Genomic DNA, 27,874 nt, shown 5'->3' with positions numbered 1-27,874 from the left:
AATCCTGGTCCTCGGGTGATTTCTTTTTCCAGGAGCGAGATCGATCGACGAAGAAGGACTTGGAGGATCTTCGAAGGTAACAAGAGGTGGGAAGAAAAAAGGCTGAGAGCGAGGGAGGAGGAGGGTCGAAAGGTTGAGCGACCTACGGAGGAGAAAGAGGACGTGGCGGAAGCACGTTCGTTGGAAGAGGAGGAGGAGGAAGAAGAAGAAGAGGAGGAGGAGGAGGAGGAGGGAGATCGAAGTCAGAGGAGGAGAAAGAGAGATGATTGTAGTGGGTGACTCGCAAAGTGTGGTGGTCGGCTGTTCGACGAAAGGCAGATAGCGCCATTAGTTGTTGCTGGGCCAGAGAACGTCGAGCCGATGCGCGGTACGGCCCTGGCCGTCGACGAAGAGGAAGAGGAGGAGGACGAAGAAGATAGAAGAGGGCACAGCGGGGCCTTGAGGGCCGCGATGTACCCCTTCATGTCTAAGAAACGTCACCCGAAACTAGCCAGAGAATTGTTTTTCTTCGCGGTGCTTGGCTGCCATTTAATTATTAGCATTGCCTCGCCTCTTCATCCAGTGCCACCGCACAGAGGTGAGTCACGTTTGATTCTGGCTATTCAATGAGCTTCTGCTAATTTCCACATGCCCGCTTTGTTTCATTAACACGCTTTGATAGAGATTAGAGCGTGGACGCTATTTTGGAATTGAAAGGGGACGTCCCTCCCTTTAGAGGGCTTCGTGGCTCGTTGATGGATACTATTGACGCCTGGCCTTTTCAATTAATTACTACTATTATTAACAGAGCGTGTATCGGTGAATGTAATAGAAAGTTTAATAGCGCCGGTTTAATGTAATAATTCCAATGAATTCTGACCGATTCTTGTAGATATCGAATTATGTAAATTTGGACGTGTACGTGTTTGAAATATGTGAGAATAGAGATTGAAGTAATTAATTGTCAACTGAGTCGACCAAATTCGAATTAATGGGAATTTTAGATATTCAAATTTAACCAATCCAATTGGCAAACTTAAATTCAGCCAATCAGATTCTAAATACCTACTCAAATTTAAGAATTCGATTTAAATTATTCGAATTTCAAGTTGAACCAATGGAATTCGAAATTTTGAAAATTTGAACTCAGCCAATGTCGTTGAAGCCGGTAGAATTCAAACTATTCGAAATTTAAATTCGACCGATAAAATTCCAGATATTCAAAATTTAACTCGAGCCAATGAAATTCAAGCTATTCTCAATTTAATTTCAGCCAATGAGATTCAATTTCTAATTTCAAATCGGAATTCAAATTCAAATTGGAATTTACATTTGCAATTCGAAGGAGATGTTCCGCAGGAAAGTTTCGGCAAATCTATAGTCTACGCGTGACTTCCAAAGCATGTATCTCTCTATGCATACCCCCTTCGTATTTGCCCTCGTAGACCATTCTAATAGAGATACTAGGAATGGTACACAGTCACGTTTGAAACGGGAGCATTTTTCATAGGACGTTATTACACGAACTATGGTCCCTCGGTGTACCGATTCTCGATGGAAAACCCGATACAAAGCGTCCGCTATAGGGTGGTCGGTTGCCGGGCCGAGGCATCGATAACGAGCCACGGTAATTAGATTATCGTAGCAGAGTGTTGCATAAGCTGTAAGCCGTACGAGGCGGCCAGATGGAGAACGGGCCACGAAGCGTCGTTCAACTCCGTTAAACAGTCAACACTCCGCTTTTGTCTCTCGAGCGTTCCCTCTTTTGTTCTTGATCGGTACTTACCAGGTCGAACAATAGAAACACGACCCCGAATGCCACTCTAATTGCAAGAGTCCTCTTTCTTTCTTCGTTGATCCTATCTTTCGCGAAAGATCATGTGTCGGTTTTCATAGAAATACCTACATATCGTACACTCTCTGAAAATCGAAGTTATCGTGTTCCTAAGAGGATTTCACGCTCGTTCCTTTCCAAATGGTAATCTCGTCTTGAATGTTCTTCGTTGGAGAATAGAGAAACGAAGAGACACGTTCTATACTATATGCAATTTTCCCCCCCAAATCTTCAAACGGTGAGAAAAGATGCTCGAAGAAGTGACTTACATTAAGCTTAATTTCCAAGAAAGCAACGCGAAATTCGTATCTCCCACACTTACAATTACTTTCCTTACGTCAACGTTGTAGGTCTGACGAAATTGGCATAGTTCCCTCGTCCAGCGTCGCGATAGTGAAAGTCCCGTTCCCGGAGCTTCGAATTTTGCAAGATCGTTTAAACAGTTTCTCTTTGTTGTGTTTCTCTTGTCCCGTTAAAAGGCCGGGAAGCGGAGGGACGCTCGGTTAATGGGCCATTCCACGCAATCCGATATTTTACGATGCAACTCGAGAACGCAGCCTCCGAGTTGCACTAATCGCCATGCTGCTCCCTGCTTCACTCCGTGCAATTTGCTCGATGCAGCCTTCTAACTGCTTCCATTTTTCTTTGTCTTTTCCTCTCCTTTTTTTCTTCTTTTTACTCGTTTATCTTTATCGGCGCCATGCGGGTGGAATGTCTAGACATTGTTTGGGAGAGAGAGTTTCCGTAGCCTATGTGTCGATTGACATTTTGAAAACAAGATCCCACAGAATTCCACCCTGGCGCCAATTGCGTGTAGATAGAAAGGACAGGGCAGAACTGAGGGGAGGACGTTAGTTTGTAGAATTTTCCAGGGAAATACGTAGAGCCACGGGATAGTATATTTCGAGGGAAGATAGGATCTGTTTATTTTGCAAGTGGAGCAGGTCCATTTTTGATAAAGAGAGAATTTAATATGATCTTTTTATCTGAAAATAACCTACAGTTAAAATAACAAGTGGACTTGCTTCAATTTCAAAATAAACGGCTCGTATAGAGTCACAGAGTAACATAGTCCTATCAATCTATTCGGTCTTTTTTGTCATCCATGTCGGAATGACCTATCGGTGGGTCACGTCGACAAGTAAGAGTATTACTCCATGTCCCACTCGTGGGTCATCCGTCCATTAAATATTTTTGTCATCCGTAACGAAATGAGCCATCGATGGGTCACGTGTCATCCATGTCGGAATGACCTATCGGTGGGTCACGTCGACAAGTAAGAGTATTACTCCATGTCTCACTCGTGGGTCATCCGTCCATTAAATATTTTTGTTATCCATAACGAAATGAGCCATCGATGGGTCACGTCGACAATTAAGAGCACCGCTCGGTGACCCACCGGTGGGTCATCCGTCCATTCAATATTTTTGTCATCCATGACGAAATGAGCCATCGATGGGTCACGTTGGCAATTAAGACCATCGTTCCACGACCCATCGGTGGATCGCGTTGAAAATTAAGAGCACTGCTCGGTGACCCACCGGTGGGTCATTCGCCCATTCAATATTTTTGTCATCCATGACGAAATGAGCCATCGATGGGTCACGTCGACAATTAAAAACATCACTTGATGACCCACCAGTGGCTCACATCGACAAGTAAGAGCACTGCTCGGTGACCCACCGGTGGGTCATCCGCCCATTCAATATTTTTGTCATCCATGACGAAATGAGCCATCGATGGGTCACGTTGACAATTAAGACCATCGTTCCACGACCCATCGGTGGGTCACGTCGACAATTGAGAACATCCTTTGATGACCCACTGGTGAACCACGTCGACAATATGTTACAGCAACGTGCGTGTGTGCATGCAAGTAAATGGAAGATTTTCTGTTTCAGGTATTACTCACGGCTCTTACATCGGCTATTACGAGGTGGCCTCCTATGATACCGCGGCCTTGAGACAACATCGTAACCGGATGCGACGCGATGTCTTCGGCGCGGTCGACAATCAGCCTCTGCTGTTACATCTGAAGGCTCTCGACAAGTGAGTCAGTTTTCTCCTATTCCTTTTTTCCCCCCTATCTCTACATTATGCAGTAAAAGTGTAACCGTGCGCTCTCCGGTTAACTAGCATCTACATAAGCTAGGTCACGACACAATTTTCACCCCAGGGGAAATTGCAGCGCGAAATGAACGCGGCGGGTATTAAAGGATTCTTTAACGAATTACCACGCAACCCGCGACGACCACTCTTCTTTCTTCCGCTTCCGGATCAAAGAGACTCTTCGCTTAGAGACTTTTGCTTACGCCAACCCAGCCAGTCCTTCTTTCCCTCTTAAACTTCGTTTCGTCGAGGATTTTTTTCGTGGTTAATGCCAGACCGCGTTTGCTATGTAGCATATTCTCAGAATTATTACCAGTTCCTTTTTAACACAACCGCGATGTAGCTTAAATTTAACATCATTAGTGGCTACCAAGTAGGACTCGTTCTTACTTGTAGAAAGAGTGAAAAGTTCATCGAAATACAACAAACTACCCTACCTGACAGTTGCAGGATGAAATAATATCTAAAAAAAATAAAGAACCCGCAATAAAATACTTGTCGGTTACATGTCAGCACGGACGCGTACGCGTAGGTTGATTTCTGGCATGACAAAGGGGTGGAAACACCCCAATAAACCGTCTGCCGGCTCGTTCTGGCTGAGTTAAATCGCGCTGCTACCGCCTCGATACATACAAAGGACGCGTCGCTTTCCTTCCTCCCCCGTGCCATTATCTTGCCAGTTTGTACCAGGTGCAGCAGGGTGGAAAGCGGCCAGAGACTGAACGTGTACATAGGATAGAGAAAGAAAAAGAGTAGGTACGGTTGGTACGACATCGAGAATGTAGTGGATGGCCCACCTACCGTTCTGCTTTACATTTTATTGCTTGCCGTGAATTCGACCGATTTGCATAAAGAGACGAACGCCCCGCGTTTATTCGAACATGCACAGAGACACAGAAGGAAGAAAGGGGGCGATATTATTCGAGAGACATTCGATTCCGTTCCTTCTAGACACCGCACCGCGTCGCTTGCTCGCGAGCTCGCTTATTTTCCCAGCAACACCAACGTGAGCAGCGAGTTTGTCGCCCCGCTACGTGGCGGACGCGACGAATCTTCGGCACGCGGACTATGCGGGTCTCGAACGAGTGACTTGGGTGAAAAGGTAGGAGAGAGGTATATAGGTGGGTGGGGCCCGAAAACGGATCGAATTCACGAGGAAAGGCAATTTCATTTCTGGCCGTCCTTCGCGACTGAAATTTAATTAACCTCACGAACCAGCCTCTGAAGTCGAGCGTGGACGATCAAAGGTGCAACTGTACGCCCTTTTCTCCACTTTCCCATCCGCGCGGACGTAAATAGATCGATTGGTAATTGTCGTTCGACGATCGACTGGGAATTGCTGTTTTTCACCGCGAAATTATTCGAGAAAAGCCAGACGAGGTGAATGTTCGACGCGATGGATTTAGTCCCGTAGGACTCGTAGATTCCTCGATTAATCGATCCCTCTTATGTTAAATTGCTACAGTTGATTTGGTATTTTGCGGTTGTTGGAGATTCCGGATCCTGCGGAATATTGAATTAAGATTCAATTTACCTCCTTGATTAGTCCCTCGGATCCAGGCTTGTTTCTCCTTCAATCAACCAAATCTTATCCATTATAAAAAGCCTGGCTGAAACATTAACGACCTCCATTTGTAGGGATGAATTAGAGATCACGCGAACGAAAAAGTTATCAAAGCGATCCCAAGGAAAACCGAATTACCCCGTTCGCGGGTTAATTATTTTACGCCGTGAAAATCCACCGAATAATACATACATGCGTAACCGTGCAACGTTTCAAACGACGTATAAAAGAAGATGCATTGTAGATTGGTCGAAAGCGCCTGTCCGGTAGAACGTGGATGATAAGCGGTGGTGAGGGGGTGGAAATTTATATCGTCCGGTCGCGTAATTAATTTCATTTAAGGGAAATTTCAGGAAAACAAAAATGACGTAATTTTGTGGAAACAGAGGGGAATTGTATTATCTCTATGCGGTGGATCGCTTTCAAATGTCAGGAAAGCTTTGTTTCCCGGCTTGATATAGTGCCAAGTATCCTGTAACTCTGTTAATGTACCCGCACATCCACACCCCCTTTACGTGGCAAACCCTGAACGTACGCTGCTGTGTGCAACCACACACACACACACAGATCCCACACGAACTTGACCTTAATTGTATCCAGGCCTATTGACCTAACCAAGCGATATCACGGGATCGCTGATGCGATTAGGAAAACTTTGTCACACGAGATCGAAATCTCGCGGTGTCTACTTTTCCCCGTTTTCAAAGGGATTTACCGAGGAATAGGTGTACCGTGGATGGATAGACCTTTTTGGGAATTTTTATCGTTAAAGACGTTAATTAATATCTTCTACAAACCTTCACTCCCTCGATCCTTCCATCAATCCAACGTTCTCTCGACCGGAATAGCATGATTCGTCACTGCGATCTCTACCGATTTTTCACCATCGAGATAGATCGGTTTAAGTTCAGAACGGATTGATCGCTCGACGATCTTGAAAATATTTGCCTTCGATTCCTCCGAAATTCCCCTCGATCCTTTCGAGGATCATATTTTTTCGCTCTGAAGACACGTTCGCCAAAAAACAACATCGCTGAAAGATGAATCACACCAGAAGAAATCATTGAAATACCATCACCGGTTAACCTTGCGTCTGTTTCGTTGCGTTTGGCTAGCCGCAACCGTGTTCGTCTTGGACGGATGATTGAACTATCGTGGACAGGCAAGGGTTCAATGGTAGCGGATAGACGTCTCACGGTCGTCGTCGTCGTCCAGTCATCGTGAAACGTCGAAGAAGCGTGCAGTGGTCGCTGTTCCGAGGATCCAGTAAGATCGAACGATCGTTGTGCTCTCGTGATTCAGCGATTCTTGGACGATGACGTGAGACGATCACGCCGTTCTTTCCTTTATTCTATTCTTCCGTGCGTGTGGCGGTGATGAGAAGGCTCGCGGTGGTAGCCGAAGGACGAAACGAGGAAAACGACGAGATGTAACGATAATAAGCATCGAAGCTTCGGTTTGACGTTACCGACGAGCCTAAGATGAGGCATATTAAATTTAGAAACGTGAAAGGATTCGACGTAGTGACATTGAAATGCGGATTGCGTAGGGAATGTGGCTAGTACGCGGACGTATAATCCCGGATTCGAGGGTAAATGGATTAGATTTAATTAAATTCGCAGCGTGCTGGGATTATTTGGAACGTACCGCAGCTAACCAAATATTCTACGTCTATTTTCGATTATCTGTGATACGAATCGTGGAGTAGGAAATCGGAGGGCAAAAAGAGGAATAACGGTGGAACAGGGAGGATAAAGGAGGAGAAATCGAGGTTTGTGAAGGAAGAAAAATATTGTCGCGTGAAATTTGAAATGGAAGTTAAACAAACAGACGATTCTTATCCGAGTTTCCGCGGTGTAAAATTGTTACCAAAGCTCCTCCTCGCATTCTGTCGAAGAAGTGTCACCCTCTCGAGAACGAATTTCCAGAAGTGTCCAGGCGCCGATAAGCCGAGGCACCCTGAATCCGGACAAGTAGTCGAGGGAGCTGTGAATATACGATAATAGCCGTTACAAATAGGCGATATATCGGCTTTCCGCGTTGGCTCTTGTATGAATAACTTAAAAGAGTATTCCCATCGATCCTCTGAATCACGCTGGAAATCCCAAGGATTACCAGATGAATCGTTTTCAACGTTCTCAGACTTACACGCCTCGATGTCGACCGGTTCTCGCGAGCACTCGAACGGCCTTATGAATTTCTTAACGGGACCAATTTCATGGGACAAAAGCGTGGTCGTCCTCGTGAAGTAGGAAGGAAACAAGGTTCACCGTTATCGCACACGGAGGAGCTCGCGATATCGAGTTAAGAAAATAATTGCGGCCCAGATAGGTGGAGCGGGGGAGAGTGAAAGACAAAGAGCGAGGAGGTACAAGGATCCGCGATTAATTGTTGCTCTTCCGTTAATACTTGCGTAATGCCGGCTCGAGGCTCGTTTCTTTATGGTAATACACCGTATTAAATTCTTTTTACACGAGACAAAGGAACTGGAGGATCCTTTCCTTGCTTCCCTTTGTGCAACTCGGGAAATTTCGACAGAAATCTGCTCGGCGAATAGCGGTTTAGCGATTCTAGAAGACCCTATATTGTATATTATCGCTAGACTGCAGACGTTCATGCAAATGTATATTTCTTTCTTTTTTTTTTTTATAGAAAATTCGTAATATAGTGGAGACTTGATACCATCTATTTTGCATATTTTTCATACTTTCTATGCTGTTTTTTTAAATATATGCAACCAGTGTGCTGCATATTTAATATACCGATGTTTATCGACGTATATTTTGTAAAATCCTGTGCAATTTAACTACGGTTAATATGGAAAATATTCAATTATAATATCGTTCCAATAACAAAGGTTCCGTTGTTACAGCATACCTCCGAGCAGACATCCCGTATATTTCCCTCGTAACGCGCAATAACTATAAATACCTATCGTTCCTGTATTAAAAATAATTGGAGGAAATTTGATTTCTTTGAAGCTCGCCTTTGCCTGAGTCCCCAATAACAAATCCAATAACGCGTAAATCCGATTCCCTCTGCCAGTCGAAAAACTGCCAATCTAATAAAGCGATTTTATTTATTCGCCCGTCAGACTCACCGTCGAACGACGAATTTCTTTTGAATTTCGATCGACGGGATGATTTTAATCGCGTTTAGGGTCGTTTCACCGGCACCGTGCGACAAACTGCGGCCTCTCTGTTGCAAAAACGTTACGCTGGTTCTTTGCATGGGAGAGGAGAGTGGTGCAACATCTGCGTGCCACCCACCGCGACATTTTTTTCCAAAGCGTTGCGCGCACCTTCCTTCCTTTCTTTCGTTCTACTCGCGCGAGCATAGGTCGTTAGACGCCTCCGTGAATACAGAGATACGCGTTTGCTTCGATTCAACCTGTGCCCACGTGAGGGAAAACTAGATCCTACGAGGCGACACTGTAGAAATACCGGAGAGTCTTAGATCCTTTCGAAATCTACCTCGCTAGAGAAACGTGAATACTCTGGTTGAGTAGGATTTTTTTAGGACTTAACCCTTTCATTACCAATGGCGCCTACTTTGCTCGCGTTACATCGTTAGAGCCTCCGTTTTATCCTCGCGCACTTCCATCTTAATTTAACAAACCGAATTTTGAAAGGGTACCGTGGTTGAAAATTTACCGCCAGTCGCCCACGTTGCGCATTAAAATCTGCCGTAACGAAAGGGTTGAAGGATTTATGTTACTGTTACAGGCAATGGACACTGCGTCTGATCAGAGACAGAAGCCTGTTCAGCAGAGACGCGACATTCGAGAGCACGAACGGGCCTATCGACTTCGACACCGCACATTCTTACGTGGGCACAGTGTTAGGTGAGTAACGAAATATGTGAAACGTGCCTCCATCATGGAGAGCAAAAAGCGACAAAAAGAAGCGGCTATGAAATAACGAAAAATACCGCCGCTGTGGGGTTTGAAATCGCAGATCAAATTCGGGAATTGGCTTTTCAACTTTAATATACATACCTACAATAACGGCGGAGAGAGAGTGTTCAAAGCTTTCCTCCCCCTTCTACACGCGTGTACACGCAGGATGATATTCCTTTGACAGGATCCAGCCTCAAACGACCGTTTTTTCCACTCTCTCTCTCTCTCTCTTTACCCTTCGTTCTCTGAAATTTCCATTCCCGTCAAAGTCGACGAATTTTTATTAAAAAAAAAAATGCCGGAAAAGAGGAAAGAAGAAATACACGTTTGCCGTGGAAAAATTGGTGGTCCTTGAGCTGGTTTCCTTGGTTATCGAACCGACTCACTCAGTTCATTCGACGGTTGACGTCCTTCGATACTAGGACGCGTAATCCTTGCTCCGTTCGAGCATTCGCTCGAGAATCTCATTTTGATCGTCATCCTCGAAGTCGCGGTCGTTTGGACGCAAGCCAGACACCCTATTGAAGGTGTACGAGCAAGGGGTTCTCGACCACGGCACCCGGTGAACGATGTACAAGCCTGATATACATACGTATCGAGGCTGGAGAGTTCCACGGTGGCCTCGCTTGCCTCTCGAAATTGCGATGGTATCGCAGGAAACGTCGATTTTGACGTAACTACCTTGCGGACCTTCTCCTTTGATACAGAAAGATTCGAAATTACCGTTGCTTCTTAAGGGACACGGGCAGACCCTCCCCGCGGAAAATTGACAATTTTAAGAAATTTCGCCGGAAGTGAGGCAACCTTGTGGTAAATTGACAGGAAAATTAACCGGAGAATCGATGTCCGAGAGAGAGAGAGGCTAAGTATACGTAACTTGAATTTCGTAGCAGACAATCCTTTGGGATGAGTCTAGAACTCGCTGTTTGGAGTTCATAATGGAATTTCAAGTTTCTGCATAGGAGTTGTTCATTTCCTACGAATCCTAGTTCTATCAACTACATCCCCTATATCTTTGCTTATTGCGGGTACATTATCCGTGCATCGTTAACAATTTCGCCATAGTTTCCATCTCTCCCTTTTTCATCTGGACGAATCGTTGGCCCGATTCGACCGGAAGATCTCCATTGGAAAATCGTCCGTTCATTTTCTCCGTGGAAACAGCATTCGAGATCGACGGATTTAAACTGTTAAACCATCTCCTATTGTCACTCTCGTGTCTGGTATACATATACATACACCGGTGAATATAACGCTCGGTGAATTATTTCATAGGCCACCGGAAGTTCTGCAGGCGAAAGAGTACGTATAGAGTAAGTATAATTCCTCGAATACGCCAAGTTTCGTTGTAATCGTCTGCGCGATTGTTAGCCAAAGTATGCGGGACTCTTGGAGAGAGGAGAGGAGAGCCTTAAACTTGGCCCGATCCTGAAGCTACTTACCTAGGTAGAAACCACCGTTTCTGCACGAGTCGAGGAAATTTATTCCGTTGTCATAATACTCGTCGTCGTCGTCCACGGAGGGGAAAGGTACACACTTTTCGAGTGTACGTTGTACAGATAAGGGGTAAAAATAATTGGAGGCTGTCGAGCGGTGGAAATAAGCTGGGATAAAGCGACCGTGAGGAAGAATTTCGTTAGCCAGTTGGTGGACCAACGTGTGCAAGAATATGGCGATATCGGGGCTGTCTGATTGCACAACGGCTATGGTGTCTACGTATACCTACTACCTGTACAGCTTGGTACTCTGGTAAGCAGATACGCGTGCCTTCGCGAAGCCAGCAATATAATTTCGCACCTTGAATGAGTTCGAACTGGTCCGACCGCAACCTCACCACCCAACGAAACTTGATCGTGCAACCTAGACGAGATCGACGTTTTCCTCGCTTTCGAGATACTCCAATGGTTACCTGCAAGCATAGTTATTCAGTTAATAACGTCTACGCGAAACCGGGGAACATCGGTCTGCGGAATCTTCGGTCGAGAACTTGTTGAGCGTTCAGGTTTCACGAGTAAATCTTTCGATACGTATCTCGCAGTTGTATTGAAATGGACAATGTTTTTTCTCTTTGTAGGTTGGACCAATAAGCAGTAGGTTTAGTTGGAAATAGTTTTAATCAAGTTTGAGTATAGTTAAGCGTGTGGAAAGAGGAGAATTGTGTGGGAGTGACCGAGGAAGAACTTTAACAGCGCGATTCGAAACAAAGGTTTGGCGTGTCTAAGAGGCACAGTTCCGGTTCCCAATCCTGCAGCGGAAAGGCAGTAGCCGGAGCGTTTTCCGTTTCCAGGAATAAAGCAATTCAATTACCACGAGACTTCGCCCCGTGGTCTTATCCTGGCGTGTACGCAACAGCTGCAATTACTCACCGGTCACTGTTTTTCTGAATAATTCCGGTTGAAACGTCCGACATAAATCTCCTTAAGGAGGGAAACACCGTGGAGAAAAGTAACTGTTAAAAGGTACACACTGTTGAACTTTTGAAAAGAAAAAAGAAATCACACACTCGAACTCTGTTTGCATCGTTAACGTGGTGTCGCGTAGTCTTTAATGAGACGTGAAATTGACACCACGAGTGTGGCATAAATCATCGCTCCGATCGTCGCTCCGATCGTTTCATTAACATCGCGTTTACCAATCACGGGACAATGTAACAAGCCGGCAAACAACGAGAGGTAAATAATGGCTGACCATAAAAGCTGTGCACGGTGAAATTATAATCGAGGTTAGCCCGTAGAACGATGCAAATAATCGGTACGGTGCGACGGCCACGGATCAGATGAAATAATTGTGCTCTCTCGTAACGCTCGTTACAATAGCCCCGCCGTTTATCGCGCGAACGAAAACGCCCTGGATGCGTGCTAATTGCTTGAATGATATAATGATTAAATTAACTTGACTTTTCGGCTGTTCATACGCATGACTGCCAGGGAATGGTGTAAGGGAGAGCGAGAGGTAGAATACTGGCTTGATGCAACGATGCAGGATAATGCGTATCACCGATAATCCGATTACCGATTAAACTTGCTTAATTGACGGTGTACCCGCGTGTAATTGCACCGGCCGGAAACGGCCGATTGGCGTGTTACCGATAATGGAGAATCTTGGCTGATGCGTGGCAAGTCAGTCAGAAAATTCCGCCAGCGGCGGTCTTTCAGCCGGCTGATGAAAGAGTATTCTTGCTATTTAAACAGTTTTCTAAATGCAGACGCAACTGTACAACGTGCTATTATGTAGAAATGTACAATGGAAACTTGGCTAATTGAAAGACATACCTTTTTCTGTGTCAGAATTTCTACAACGATAATGAGATCCTTTTTCTTTTTCTCTCGTACACGAAGGGCATTGTTATTCTTACTTCCTTTCGCGTGTAATATCCAGCGGTACAACCGGTTAGAATTATTCAATTACGCGGGTCGCGTTAACGAAGTAACGCCAATTATTTATCAGCACAGTGATAATTAACGACCGGAGAGTTAAGCTGCTTTCGGTGCGATACGGGTACGCGTAGCCAGTCTGCGCGATGTTTGGTGTTTCTTTAACGGTTGAGTAATTAGTACGGAAGAATGAGAATCGGAAACCTTTCGATTCCGCGTGTCGTAGCGAACACCTCGGTAAGGTTGAACGCACGATCACAGGTGAAAACGCATCGCGCTGAAAGCAGCGTTAATGGAAGCGCACGCGACCGGTGTGTCTGGCGGTGAAGCTCGATGGACAGGAACAATGTTGCACGGACCTCAATTTCCAAATTTCGTAGGCGCTAAGCGGAGAGTTGCGCTCGTTTGTCGATCATCTATTGAATTACGCTGATCGCGGCGTTGTTTTAAATCACCGCGGTCGCGCTTCTACGCCATTTCCAATCATTAATCATCCCCCGACGAAATCATTTCCGAATCGACGACCGCGTGCATTCGACCAGCTGTGATTTACATTCGTGAATTGAACAGGACGCTGGATGTAAGAACGTTAGGGTTCATTTGCGAGTTTTCTTTTTTACAGGATATCAACGGGGATTGAATCAAATGATTTTTTTTAGTGAAACGTGTATATGTATATTAGCTTGATGCTTTTAAGTTTCTTTTTTTAAATATTGATAATTGTACGAGTGCGATTCTTACCTCTTTCAGCTTTTATTATTGAAAATTGCGCGATTCTTACCACTTTCATTTTTTATTATTAAAAATTACCTTGGAAATTTGACAAATTAGGATGCCAAGATTGAAACACTGCTTCGAAGAATATCTTACCCAAATTTCAGCTAAATTTATCCATTAATTCCCGAGATACCCAATATCCATCCCCATCTTATTCTGGCTTATTGAAACACTTGTGAAACGGCTTGTGAAACTCTGTCAATTTCTCAAATATCCGCTTGAAATTCTCTGTATAAATCCTCCAATCATCCCTCTTCTCGTAACCACGTAAGAATCGAGCGAGAAATTTTTCCTATTCCAAGTGGAATTGATCGACGAAGCATCTAAGAGAGAACGAAGGCCCGGAATAAATGAATTGTTCGGGGAATTAAAAGAAAGAGGCGACGAATAACGAGTGCGATTCTTAAATCCCGGCTTAATTAGCCAAAGTACCGGCGCGTTAAGTACGCGTTTTATCTCTGCCATTTTGTCCCCGTAGTTTGTAGCCCTCGAGTGTGAAAAGCTCCGAAGCGAGAAGCACCGCCAGTTATGAATACGTCGAGCGGCACTGGCGGCCAGCCAGAAGAACCTTGCCGCAACTTCGTCGAACTCATCCCTGTCTGACCTGGTCGTCTTGAAATTAATCGACTAACTGGAAATAAAAAAGGGAAGAAAAGAAAGAAAGGAGGGAGGAAGAAGCAGACTGCCGCAAGAAACTCCATTACGAGGAGACACGGATTTGTTTACGAGATAATTGCAGTCTTCCAGACAAACTGTTGTGTCGAATTAACGAGGGTCGTCGTTAGGGAGAGCTTTAGACTGGCAATAAAATTCTGGTAAATTCTCTTCGATTATTCCACGATATCGAAAATCTCTGCGCCTGTATTTTTTCACCAATTATCCATCGATAAGAAGTCGCTGATATAGAAAGATTCGCGTTCCAGTTGGGGTAAATTAGCTTCTGTTTCTGCGAAAGAAATATACGAAAAAAATTCACCGAGGGGTTGTGAAGATCGAGCGGAGCTTATTTCGTATACAGTGGTCGCGTGTGAACTCCAGGGGGAAATAAAAAAAATTATCCGCCGACTCGCCAAGACGCACGGGAGCGGAACTCGCGCGGCGATTACTTTTTCCAGGTTCGTTAATTGCACGGAACGAAGGACGCGACCCAGGCAAGTGGAGGAGGAGAGAAGTAGCTCGAGCCGAATATACTCTCTGGCTCGTCGGTTCCCTCGCGAAGATCATCGAATTAATCAAAATGGGATAACTACTTAACCGGGCTACTTGAATTTTTTCATCGTCGTCGAATTTATTCGTGTTCGGAAAAGCAGCCGCGGGAAATAGGTTGAAAATCCAGTTAACTTTGATACAATAGCAATTTTACATTTCTCGTCGAGTTTAATTTCACGCGTTTCAATGTTTCATTTATATTTCATTGATTTTTTTCTTTTGAAGAGCCTTCGTACTCCCATCGAAGAATTAATTTCCATACACGGATAACAATATCACGGTGGCGATCTGTCCAGGTTACCGCTGAAAAAGAATCACCGTACCAAAGGATAGAAAATTACGAGAGACAAAAAGGGATGATCCGGTTTAAAAGGGATAGCGGAGGAAACGCGTGAAAACGAGTGTGCAAACGATGATTCAAATCAATGCACCGGCGATTGGGCGTAATTCGATTGTTAATCAATAGGACAAGAATTCATCGGGCATATTCCCACGGTTCGCGTAGGTGTACGCGTGTGCCAACGAGCATTGTTGGAGCTTTCGCGATTCCGCGCGTGGACTCGGTCCTGCTAACTGTTCCCCGGCTAAATTGGATTTTTCCACTAACGAGCGCCAGAGCTTTCCTCCGTAAAAGCGGCCGGTTGGCTCCGTGAAAGCTCCTCTGCTTGCACGCCTGTTGCTCACTCTTTTCTCCTCCTCCGACCAACCTTTCTCTCTTTTATGCCTACCGTACATCCTCGACAGCCTTCTCGAATATTTTCTTTACTCTTTTCATTTTTATTCGCCCTTTTGCCGCTGCAGCTACCTTCGATTCGTTTTCTCGAACGGAGAACTCCCCGGGTCTTTGATGGTGAATGAAATGAAATTAGAACGGATTCCAATAATTCGTATTTAGCTGAGGAATAGAAGGATTCTCCCTCTCTCTTTCTTGCTCCCCCTTTTCTCCGGAGGAATGGATTAATTGGAGGAGAAAAAGCGATTGATTATCCCTTTTACAAGGAGGTTATGGACAATCGAGGTCTAGAATGGCTTAATTAGAAAGCGCGAAATTGTACCGAAAGTAGTAACGAATCTTTGATCACTTTAATCGGATCGAAGGAATAGGTTATTCTCGGGGAAATTCGGAGATGGTTTTAAGACGTTTCACAAGGAGCGGACACACGAGGTTCTCTCTAGCGAGTAATTAGATAAAAATCTAAGGACAATACCCTGTGTTCTCTTTAACTTAATTGTCTCGTTATTTTTAGGTAGCCGAGAAAAATTAAAGTATACGATTTAAAACCATCTGTGGAGCACTGTCGAGACAAGTACAGTAAGCTATTTCCACTGTCTTGCAAAATTAGAACAGAATACCTGATATCTTTCGTGTAAATTTGTCGATCTGAAATGTATCGCGGGAAAAGTCGTGCAACGCAAATGTGGAGTGTAATTCCGTCGAGCCGTTAGCCCTCTCTGCCGTCTCATCCGAGTTTAACTGAAATAAACCGTGCTATCCACGTCTGGATCCTCTCTTCCCGCAAAGTAGAATATTGGAAAGTGGAACCGTGGGTATCCTCGCCGACTCTTCCTGCCTTCTTCTTCTCCTTTTCCCTCCTCCCGATTTAAAGCGAATTAACCGGACTCTCATCTTCTCCGGGATAGAGAGTCGACTGGTCGGGAGTTACTTTGACCGGCGTATAGTGGGAATATTGCGTCGAGGCCTGGCCCTGGAGAAATAGGTCAATTACGCCTGGGAAGAGTTTGCAGCTGATTTTAACGCGAACTGAACGTAGTAGCGCTTGGCGATACGGTCTCTGCAATTGCGGACACTCGAAACACGATGAAACGGAGGGAAATAGACTGTGAGCCTCGCTCTTTCTCTCTTTACGTAGTATTTTCTCTGTAGCATTCACGGAGAGGGTAGTACGGTGGTAGAGTAGTCGCGTAGACCGTGACAAAACTTTTCTAAGGATGCCCGATTCGACTAGTTATCCTTGAAACAGTTCCCTCGCTGTTCACTCTCCCTCGCTTCTCCTCTATTCTTTTCTTCCCTCCCGTTTCCCGCCAGCCGCTGATTATGCACCGTTGCACAATATTATCGTTTATCTTGCACTTTCAGCGGCGAAACAACCAAGCTTGCCCGCTCCTCGAATTTGCTCCTCTCCGTACGAAGACACGAGGATGACGAAGGATATTGCTTCTATTATGCATTAGGTTAGGTTAGGAGGATCCTGTTGCCGGGTTGAACAATGAAAAGCTGGCATCTTCATAGAGTCTCTCCTTTAATTTCGCACAAGCTTAATATTTAGTTTTCTCTGGTTACTCTTCCGAAACATTTCGTATTCCCTCTTCTCCTTTGAGGAGAAGTCGTTCTTTCCTTTTCCTTCTCTTTCTTTTCGTTTCGAACGATGGGGTAAACGGCGGGTATTATGAAAAGGTGATTTCACAGGCAACGCCTGGAAATAATTTCGCGTGGAATAACACGCTATCTGAGAGGAGTATTTTTTAAGGGATTCCAAGAGGGAAATTGTGACACGACTTGAATCAGATTCCCGTCCAACTTTCTTTCATCGTTTACACCCTTCTTCAACCCTTTACGCGCGAGAGGCAGGGTGAGAAGAAAAGAACTCGATTTTTCGCCTAAGTACGTCTCCGATACTTTTTATTGGCGTCGTCGAAAGATATCCAGGAAGTTTCGTAGAAATTCTGAAAAATGCTCCACAGGGAATCGGTGCTCATTCGCCGCAAACCCTAGCTGGAAATTGGATCGAATTAACCAACCGTTGTGAGCTATCCACCGTGGAAACAAAAGTCTAACCCAGCGGGCGATTCGACGACGAAAGACTCTTTGATTTCCTCCGGTCTCTCGGGGCCATTTCCCGGCCTTCTTCCGTCATTTTCCAGGGAAAACGATAAAAAGAGAGTCGTGGATCGCCTTCTCCCTTCGATTCCCTGTCGTTCTTACCGGACGTGAAACCGCGAACGTGTCCTCTACTCGTGATCCTGCTGACGTCTAAGATCGAAAAGCTGTTTCATGCTCTCCCCTGTTGATCCCCTTTGTTTTCCGCGCCAGCTCTTATTCGACCGGTCTTTAAGAACTTTTTTGCGTAATGCAAGTCGATGTATCTAATTGAATTACAACAGCTCACGCCGAGGTTTATAAGTCTTCTTACGGCTGTTAAGATGTTCGAAGGTGAATTTATTTGACTTTGCCTACTCTCTGTACTTTTCCTAGTTTTTTCCCTTGTTCCAAGTAAAGTGCGTGTATCGCTCGCGTTCGCTATGATTCACCCGTGATACGATTCAGAATGAAACAACAGGCTCTGTTCTTTGTAATCTCGATATCTGTCGTCGTTTTTTCTCCCCCCTTGCCGGTTGGATACGTTTTCAGATCGCGTGTCCAAGTGTACACGGTCCGTTATTTTCCGCGGAAAGCTTGGTTGAACGAATGGTATCGACTGTGCGCAGACAGACGACCGGTCCAATCCATAGGAAACTCGCAAGACTTAACGATATCGTTTCATAAACCGTATCACGCGCGGCACGTTCGATTTTAAATGGATTTCCACGGTGGAACAGCCACGGCGGTTCGATATGTAGCCGAAAAAAAAAAAAAAAACGAAGCTGCAGCCTCGTTTGTCCCTTTTTTTCCGACAATTGGAAAAAGGGTAGGACAGTTTCGAACGGCAGGAGAGGAAGGACTGCGTAGAGTAAAAGCTCGGCACTTTTTACGCGTCACATGTTCGCGTTTAATTTTTCCAACGGGGGATGATTCGTCCGGAAAAATTTCTCCATTCACGATTTCTCTTCGTCCGAAAACCGTCTAATTTAGAACGTTGAAGAAGATAATGTTCGCCCCCGGGGTTCGTTTTTCTCCCGGATGTATCGCCGAGCTCTAATGAGCGGCTCCTCAACCCCTTCTTATTCCGTGTTTTCTCGCACGATTGGCGGCGTTCGAGGGGAAATTTTCGATTCCGCGCTTAAATGGTAATTTCATCCGGCCGTCGTTCCGCATCAGGAGCCAGATCGTTTGAACCGGGGCCACCCTTTGTTCAATCGTTTCCTTTGTTCGTGAGAGGGTGAGGGCGAGGAGGTATCGATTAGCACGAGGGGTGAATTTACCCATCGGGGATTCCCGTCGGGGGATTTAAAACACTTAATTGCAGAGAAAAAGCCTGGCGGATAATTCGTCGGAGGAATTCGGGGCCTTTGTCCGATCGACAATTAAAGCAACCTGCCCTCTCGATCTCGCTCTCCTTCACTTCCGTCCAGCTGAAAAATGTTAAATTAAACGCCACCACCGCTCGTGTATCATTCGATTAATTATGAAGAACGCCGGTGTAATTGCTTTGGAACGGGAGCGAGAGAGAGAGAGAGAGAGAAGGTGGAAAATGTCGGAGAGAAGGAAAAGGGAAAAGTTCGCAACGACCAATTAGGGTGAATTATGTCGAATGTAAGAATGCAGCAAGTGTTTCCAGTTTCACTTCTCCCTTTTTCCACGGTGTTCCATGGGTTACACCGGAGTATAATTTTTCATTAAATGCAACTGTCATTGAGATAAATCGTTCCTTTTAACCGTTGGACGGTTAAAGGTCCGAGAGTGAAGCGAAAACCGGAGCCAGGTCACTTCTAACCCCCTCCTGTCGCGAGTTTTCTTTGCCTATGCGTCGGAGAATCGGTTTTTCTTCGTCAGACTTTTATCGAAATTATGTGTATAATTTAAAGGAAAATAGCGTTATCAGTTAACGGTCGAATAAGAGAAAATACAGCATCTCGTTTAAAAAACTGGAGATAATCTAGAAATATCGCGCAAGTAACGCGCGTAACATTTTTCCATATTATTACAAATAACGGAAATACTCCAGGTGGATAAAGTTTTTGCACGAGCCTGCATATCTCGCGAACCTTTTACATATGCAAATGATACGGGTTACAGATGACCCAGCTTAGTCGGTCGACGGTTAAGCAATTTTCACCCTTTATCTTTCGCCGCCGTTTCCAGAAGACGTTCAATGTAATACAAACTTTCATTCACACTCCGAAACCCCGGCTCCGAATTTGATTTTTCAACGAGCGAGTAAGTTCGACGACCCAATTCTCGGGTGCAATCGGCAAGAGAGGCGTGGGAAATGCGCGTCCGGAAATTATGAAATCGTCGAAACGGTGTAATTCTCGAGGAAGACGACCGCCGCGGCGGAAATAGATAGTTCTTTCACCCCTCACTTTGTTTCACCCGTCCTCTCTCTCTCTCTCTCTTTCTCTGTCGTCGTGGAGAAAGAGCAGAGAGCCACGAGACAATTTTCGATTTGAGAGTTTGCCTCGGAAATCTATCGCTCCTCCCGGAAGCAAAACCCGTCGACGAAAGTGGAGACACGAAACGAAGTTATCCTCGGGTTCCCTGAATCTAAATAGAAGACGATTCGCTCAATTTCCGTGCGAACGGACACGATTACGCGTATAAACGTAGACTCGGCACGTTGGAAACGTTGTTCCCAGCGTTCACAATTAATAACGTCTCTTTGTAATTTATTCGTGAATAGTTGAGAAGTCGTATCGAGATCTCTTCGCGTCGATTTCCGGTGTTAAGTTTCAATCATCGGCGAGTTGTAAATCTGTCCGTCAGCTGCGGCGTTTAAAGAATGGAACGTTCCGTATATACGCTATCTCTGTTACAAATGAATGTTCCAGAGCCGAGATTTATTGCGTCGGTTCAAGACAAGCCGGGAGATTCTGGTCCTGAGTTGGTTTATTGGACAGAGTTACGAACTGATTCTGGGACTGAACACTCTTCTTCTGTCAGCTTAAGCTCCTCTGTCTTCTTTTGTAGGAAAAAAGGTCGGTTTCGTGGTTCCATGGACGTTTCGACCCTGAAACCCGCTTTCACGTGGTTTATTTCGTACTTAATGTACAAATTAGAAGTAAAATCGAGTCGGGATGAAACTTTGGAAAACTCGATTTCTCCAGATAAAAGTTACGAAATTGTAATGGAAATTGGTGGTAATAGAATTCGTGCTTGGAAATGTAACTATTGTTAAATGTAACTATGAGGCGTGTGGTTGTACAACACGTGATAATAAGTTCAATAGCAATGTATTTTATAACAATAATTTCATAATAACTATAAACATACGTAAAAAAAAGAATAATCTGATCAACGGTCTCTTATCATATCTCGCAATAAATTCTCACGTACTCGCTGATATCAATAACAACGCGGTTCTACTGTTTTACTCCCTGTTTCTCTCTATGATCCGCTTGTTTTCCAAATCTCGAGACGATTTCTGGCTAGCATTCACGCCATCACTCACAACATATTATTAAACCAATTCCACAAGGCGAACTGACAGCTGTAAAATGTAATTTACAATAGGAATCCGTTTTCGTGCCAACCAGCGAACAATCAGCTTGAACGTTGAACACGAAACGGTAAAAAAGATGGAACCTCGTGGAAACGAGCCACGAGTTACGCGTGAAAATTCACCGAACGGGCAGCAAAAGTGCTAATAAAGAGTTGCTATCGGTGCAAACCGCAGAAGAAATACGCGCGTACGCTCTGTCGATTGACAAAGCGGGGGCATTATTGACGCGCGCTCGCGTCCAGACTTCCAAAGTCGATTCTCTCGAAACGGAAGCACCGTGCAAAAGGCGCGAGGCGTTTCGCAATTTTAGCCCGCTTTCTCGACTGCGAATTACGCCGCGCGGATATCGTTGAAATCTCGCGTTTCGAGACAAAGCTGCTACAATTCCTCGAGGTGCTCTTTTCTCATTTCGCAGGAGCGGAGAGAACGCGACTGCTTTAAGAAACTTGGCTCTGTTTCCCGTTTTACGACGGAGGAACATCCAGTCGGTTTATCGCGAATTTTCGCGCGACCGCGAAACCCGTAAAAAAACTCCAGATGCTGTTCTCCCTTTTCCTCACCTCGAACGATCGCTTTTACACAGGGCAAAGCGGGGCTGTCTTCTTCGTTCTTTTCGTTCTTTTCGCGCCAGAGGAGCACGGTGGAAAAGACGAAGGGTACGAGCGATAAAAAATATTTTCGTTCCATGGATGGAAAAGCAAATTCCCGCGGGCGTGCTGCTTATTTTCACCGGCACGGCCGCGCTGCGATATTTTCCGCAGAAAGAAACGATATTACGTCAATAACGCGAGCCACCGCGGCCGATTCGTTGCCGCGAAACGGCAAAACCGTCCATCCATCTCGCGATAAATTCTCCGGACCGCGTATGGAGGCGGGACCGGTCCTCCTCCTCCTACAGCTCTCTTCAAAAATGAAAGACACTCGCTGGATTCTTTCGTGTATTACGTGTTACCGTTGAAAAACACGTTGGAATTAGGTTTGAATCGAGTTTGTTCCCTTTCGCAGAGGATGAAAACGCGATGGTGCAAGGCCTCGTGACGGAAGATGGACTGTTCGACGGGACCGTGGTCACAGGATTCGAGGAGTACTACATCGAGCCAACGAATAGATACTTGAACAACGAGGAGGACACATCTCCACCGTATCACAGTATAGCCTATCGAGTCTCCGATGTATTAACACCTCGTAGAGCAGTGCCTTGTGCTAGTCATCAGTTGCATCTACCAGATTCTCACGTTTCCGTGGAAAGGTGAGCATCTTCCAGTGACGTATTTTACTAACGATCCCAGCCGTCACGAGTGATTCATCCAACGAAACTCTTCCCCTAGGATCGTACGTTCTTTCGTTTGATCGCTTTATCGCTTTATCGCTTTATCGTGTCGCAGAGAAACTCTGTTCCCTGGAAGAAATTAAGCGGAGAAAAGTGACGCTTGGCGGATTAACCCGAAGCGACGTTGAGATTCAACGGAGAACGGTTTTTCTTTTTCTTTTTCACCGGGGTATGAAATATTCGCTAGCCGTGTCGCGTCTCAGCCGTTCCCTCGTTAATGTAACAGGATAACGCCTCTAAAACATCCCCGTGGAAATCGCGTTACGTTAACCGAGGATGAAAATGGATCTCTAACGAGAGACGCTTCGAACGTTTCCGCGCCGTCTGAAGTTTATCAACTCGGAAACACCGGCTGCTGCTCCTATGGCGTTAATTTCGTTAGCAATTTCTCCCGACGCATTATTCGTAGGCGTGCTGCACCGCGTGTTCCACGTATAACGAGCTTCAAACCGCGGATCCTCGAACGTTCTCCCGCCGTACGAATCGCTGGCAATTAAGCGTTTCGCCTGAACCCTTGTTGCAGCCTCCGCCGCGCCACGTCGAACAATCGCTATGCAGATGTCGTTTCTCTGTTTTTTGTTCCAGCACTGCCCACGGTTATGGCAACGACTCCAGGACGCTTTACGAACCTGTGCTCGGCGAGAACCTAGCTCTCTACTCCAGGGAAAATGGTGCGCGTGTTTTAACACTGGAGAGAGATAAGAACGCCGCGCGTATGGAAACGTGAGTGAACAGAGAGAGAGAGAGAGAGAGAGAGAGAGAGAATTTCTGGGTAGAATTGTTTGAACGTCGATGTGTTTCGGGTTGGTTCCCAGAATTCTTGTGAAAATTTATTTCGTTTCGATTTCGTCGGAGAAAATCGTAAAAAAAAGAAAAGAGGAAAAGAAATTTCCAAGAGAAAAAAGTTTAAAGGGACGAAAGTTTTTATACCCTCTCGCATAAAAAGTATTTCGCGAACGAGAACTTTTTTTCCCCCGTTGCAGAAAGAGCGACGGAGATCGAACCGCGAGGCATTTGCACAAACGTGCTACCGTCGATCCACGTAAAACCACCTGCATGTTGTATCTACAAGCGGACCATCAGTTTTTCGCGCGATACGGCACGGAGGAGGCTTGCATCGAGGTGATGACGAGGCATGTGCAAAGAGTCAACTCGATTTACAAGCACACAGGTAAATTCTCCCTTTTCCTTGTGAAAAGATTCGTTTTTCTTAACACGCCGCTCGCCTGTTTGGGATATTTGTGTGAAATATCTGTCGAGAGAAAATTCACCTAGCTTCGAATTTCCAAAGCTGCTCTCGCAACTCTCGAATCCGTCCTTCGAAGAGCTTAAGCTCGATTAACAAGCGATCAGAGCAGAGAATTACTTACGAGACAGATATGTTACTGTTCGCTAGACTTCAATCAGGACGGGAGGCCAGACAACATCAGCTTCATGATAAAACGCGTGAAAGTTCACAGCGAGGACGCGCTCAGGGATCCCAATTACCGATTCCCAGGCAACTACGGCGTGGAAAAGTATCTAGAGCTCTTCTCCGGTAAATAAATCTCCCCGGTTGTAACCGTACTCCGTTAACGATCGATTGTTACATGCTAGAAGAGATATGATATCGAACTGTAAATAATTACCTTCCGTATTTTCATTACAAACCGGGCTATTTATCAGCTAGCAAATGTAAATAAATTTTAACGATGTATACTCTGGCGGAGGAGGTAGAAAGGAAACGTAGTGTGAAAAATTGTGTGGATCGTTGCAGAAGAGGATTACGACGCGTTCTGTCTGGCTTACATGTTCACGTATCGCGACTTCGAGATGGGAACGCTGGGCCTCGCGTGGACAGGTGATCTGAAGAACGCTGGCGGAGTTTGCGAGAAGAACGGGGTAAACTTTTTATCCGATTTTCTACCTTTTAAACGGCAAAGTATCGACATTTTTTTTAAACTGGGAACACGAGTAAGTCGGTCTGATCGATCTTCAGTCCCTGTTTTTAGAAACGTCGAAACTGTTGGCCGGCACCAACTGAAATGAAAGTCGAAAGGTTTCTGAAACGTACGATTGGAACTTTGCAGCACTATCGCGGCAGTATGAAGTCGCTGAACACCGGAATAGTGACTTTACTGAATTACGGCAAGCACGTACCACCCGCAGTTTCTCACGTCACTTTGGCCCACGAGATCGGCCACAACTTTGGTTCACCGGTAGGTCGCTTGAATTTACTTCCACGAACGTGTTATAGCCTTGCCTCTCGGCTAAGATAGAACGATAGAGAAGAGGTATTAGCCAGGTTCTTGTCCGGGTGGTTTGTTTTTCTAGGACTGTCGATATATGTTCGTAACACGAGGCGCCACTTTACTTTGTTCCAGCACGATCCGGAACAATGCACACCCGGTGGGGAGGATGGAAACTTCATTATGTTCGCTCGTGCTACCAGCGGCGACAAGCGTAACAATAATCGTTTCAGCCCGTGTAGCTTGAGTGCCATAAACCCAGTTTTGAATAGCAAGGCTCGTTCACCGAAAGGCTGCTTCACCGGTCAGTCCATACATTCGCTTCTTTTTTTCACCTGTCTTCCTCCTCTTCGATATTCCAGCTTTTCGTTACGGTGTTTCGATCGATTTCGATCGGTGTTTAATTCCTTTACTACACCATACATTTGACGATTAATCAGATTTTTTCTGTACAATAGAACCGCAAGTGTCTTTGTGTGGAAACGGAGTGGTCGAGGAGGGTGAAGAGTGTGACTGCGGATGGGAGGAAGATTGCAGATTTCCCTCAACGTCGATATCCACCAACTGGTGAAACACCCTGTACGCTAACTCCAGAATCCATCTGCAGTCCTAGTCAAGTATGCGAACACGCGTATCCATTTTATTGCGAAAAACCAACTACATATCCCGTATTTCTCTTTCTCTTTAAATATCTGCTCTAATTCCGTCTAGGGTCCATGCTGCACTGCGGAGTGCAATTTAAGATTCGGAGACAAATGCAGGGACGATAACGGATGCCGTGACGCGAGCTTTTGCGATGGCCGATCGCCATACTGCCCCCCTTCTATCAACAAGCCGAACAAGACAATCTGCAATCGCGAATTCGTATGCTTCATGGGGGTGGGTATTTCGTAGAATCCATAGGAACGATGGAGGAACGTTTTCAAGCGTGTATATCGCTTGTTTTCTTTTTCTTCCACAGGAGTGTACAGGTAGTATATGCCTTGCATACGGATTGGAATCGTGCCAGTGCATTCCAGGGCCAAATGATCCGTCGACGAAAGCTTGCGAGCTCTGTTGCCGTCTTCCTGGAGAGAATCAACCCTGCCTGTGAGCTACCCGATGTTTTTCCTACTTTTTATTTATATCCTGTTATAAATAAACGTATCGATGATCAATCTTGCGTTGGTAGGTCGTCTTTCGATTGGAACTCACCACCCTATGATATACCAGACATGTTCTCCAAACCGGGGACACCTTGTAACGATTATAACGGATACTGCGACGTTTTTCAAAAATGTCGTGAGGTATAACGATGTTGTATAATATTGTAGGGAAGATAATTGTCCATCGAGAGTACAATTTTTTATTTCCTTTTTTTTTTTTTCACTATTGCACAGGTTGATCCAAGCGGTCCTTTAGCAACCTTGAGGAAGCTTCTGTTATCTGACGAAAGTCTGGCTACCTTCAGACGTTGGATGATAGATCATTGGTATGCTGCCGCCTTGATCATTCTAGCTGCCGTATCACTCTTGGTACGTATTACGTTTACTTCTATTCTAAAAACTTCTTCTTTTCTTATTCTATACACTGAAACTGCCTTTTCCCCCAATTTCAAACTATACTGTACCAAGAATTTTTATACCAGAAACGATCGAGGAAACGCGCAGATAAGAAACGTATTAAGAGTAAGTCTAGGGCCAAGCGAAAGTAGAACATCAGTAAAGATCGCTAGTACTCATTCGATCTCATTAAATCTTTGTACTCGACTCATTGTAAACCCTCCAGTGTTCATTTACCGAATATGCAAATTACTCGACAGTAATAGTAGTTGTGTGGTTTTGAACGAACATTTTGCTAACATCTCCTTAACGAATTTGGTATATACATGTAACTTTAGAACACGCGATCCCCGTGTCATAATTAATTGTTCACCACTCGACTCTTGTAATCTAGGTGGCGAGCATGAGGTTGCTGGGCAAACGGCCGGATCTGAAGCTCAAGTCGGTCACAATAATTCACAGCTCAACGACGGAAACGGTGCGACTCCCGCCGGAGGGAACGGAGGGGGTCACGGTACACCCTCCGGCTGTACGTGCAAAGCTTCCGCTCAGCAGAAAGGTCAGGGAGAAGAGGAGGCACCGCAAGCATAAAGACTCACAGGGTAACGGAGTTGACAAGTCCGGCAAGGACGCGTCGAAGAAGAAAAAACAGCCTCAAACGAAGAGGACGTCGGCGAACGCTGAAGATTTCGGTAGAAAAAGAACAACAGACGCGACCACTGCAGTGGTTCAAGATAACAAACGTAAGAAGACCTCCACCAATAGAGATAAGCAAAATTCCAACGCCAATGGATCTAACAACGCCGATAACGACAAGAGAAAACGCAAGAAGCAACACAAGAAGGAAGTGATCGATTATTCGGCCATTCAGGCTGAGAAGGAGCCAGAGCCAAACGCTGATCCTAAGAGCAAAGTTCGTTCATGGTTGCTGGCGTCGTCTCAGTGTCGACCAGAGACCGGAAGAACAAATGCAAGCGGTCTACCTAAGAGCAAGTCTACTCCGGTTGGTCTAACCAGCGCTGGGACCAGGTTACCTGTGACTAGACAGGTTCCCTCGAGGAGACCAGCTGAATCTAGAGAAACTAAGGTTCCAGCTAGTTCCGTAGCACGCAAAGAAAGGGCCAAGCTTCAAGTAGTCTATAAACCGCCTTTTAGATTCAGCGTGAAGCTCAGAAAGTCCGATAAGGTTGCACAGGTGCCTGCTCTGGCGCCGAATACCACTCACGCGAACGGTAGACCTAAGCTTCCAAGAACAGGCGTTCTTCTGAGGACAGCTAAGAAGAAGGACAGAGTCAGAATAGGCAGGGCCAGACAAATAGCGCCTACAGGAATAGGAAACAGTGCGGGTGATTTACCTGAGCCGGCCAATTCTGATCTCCACACGGTTCCTTCTGACTTAGAGGTGTTACTATCCGAGAGTGAGTTCCTCTTCTCAGACACGTGACCAACAAGGGACATTTTGGAGAATCTTTTAGCACGATGATCCTTTATCGATGAAAGAAAGGAAGGAATCCCGTCCGACGAAGTCGAGAAGAATACACTTGAGAATCTTTCACATGCCATCCCATGGTTCAATACTCGGTTTCATTAGCAGTAAGTATCATTAAATATTAGAGTCGATCGTTATCGAGACGAGTCGACTGAACAAAGAATCAAAAAGAAAGCGTTTATTGTTAGTGAAATCGAAGGTAGA

At 45.3% G+C, this 27,874-nt stretch overlaps 1 protein-coding gene across 1 annotated transcript; it reads left to right on the top strand.

Moving 5' to 3' along the window:
* Positions 1-224: 224 nt before the first annotated feature.
* Positions 225-27,741, top strand: LOC108573852 (disintegrin and metalloproteinase domain-containing protein 10-like). Its single transcript, XM_017936329.1, is given in 17 exon segments — positions 225-577; positions 3,715-3,862; positions 9,212-9,330; positions 22,088-22,331; positions 22,998-23,135; positions 23,396-23,583; positions 23,809-23,949; positions 24,169-24,293; positions 24,482-24,610; positions 24,776-24,944; positions 25,099-25,177; positions 25,179-25,257; positions 25,352-25,519; positions 25,602-25,729; positions 25,812-25,926; positions 26,020-26,154; positions 26,576-27,741. Coding segments are annotated over 17 exon segments (3,372 nt in total). The 5' UTR covers positions 225-360; the 3' UTR covers positions 27,626-27,741.
* The last annotated feature ends 133 nt before the right edge of the window (positions 27,742-27,874 follow it).

This window comes from Habropoda laboriosa, unplaced genomic scaffold (genome assembly GCF_001263275.1).
Source record: "Habropoda laboriosa isolate 0110345459 unplaced genomic scaffold, ASM126327v1 scaffold111, whole genome shotgun sequence".
Lineage (NCBI taxonomy): Eukaryota > Metazoa > Arthropoda > Insecta > Hymenoptera > Apidae > Habropoda > Habropoda laboriosa.
Note: the sequence above shows the minus strand (reverse complement) of the source record. Positions and strands in the feature narration are given on the sequence as shown.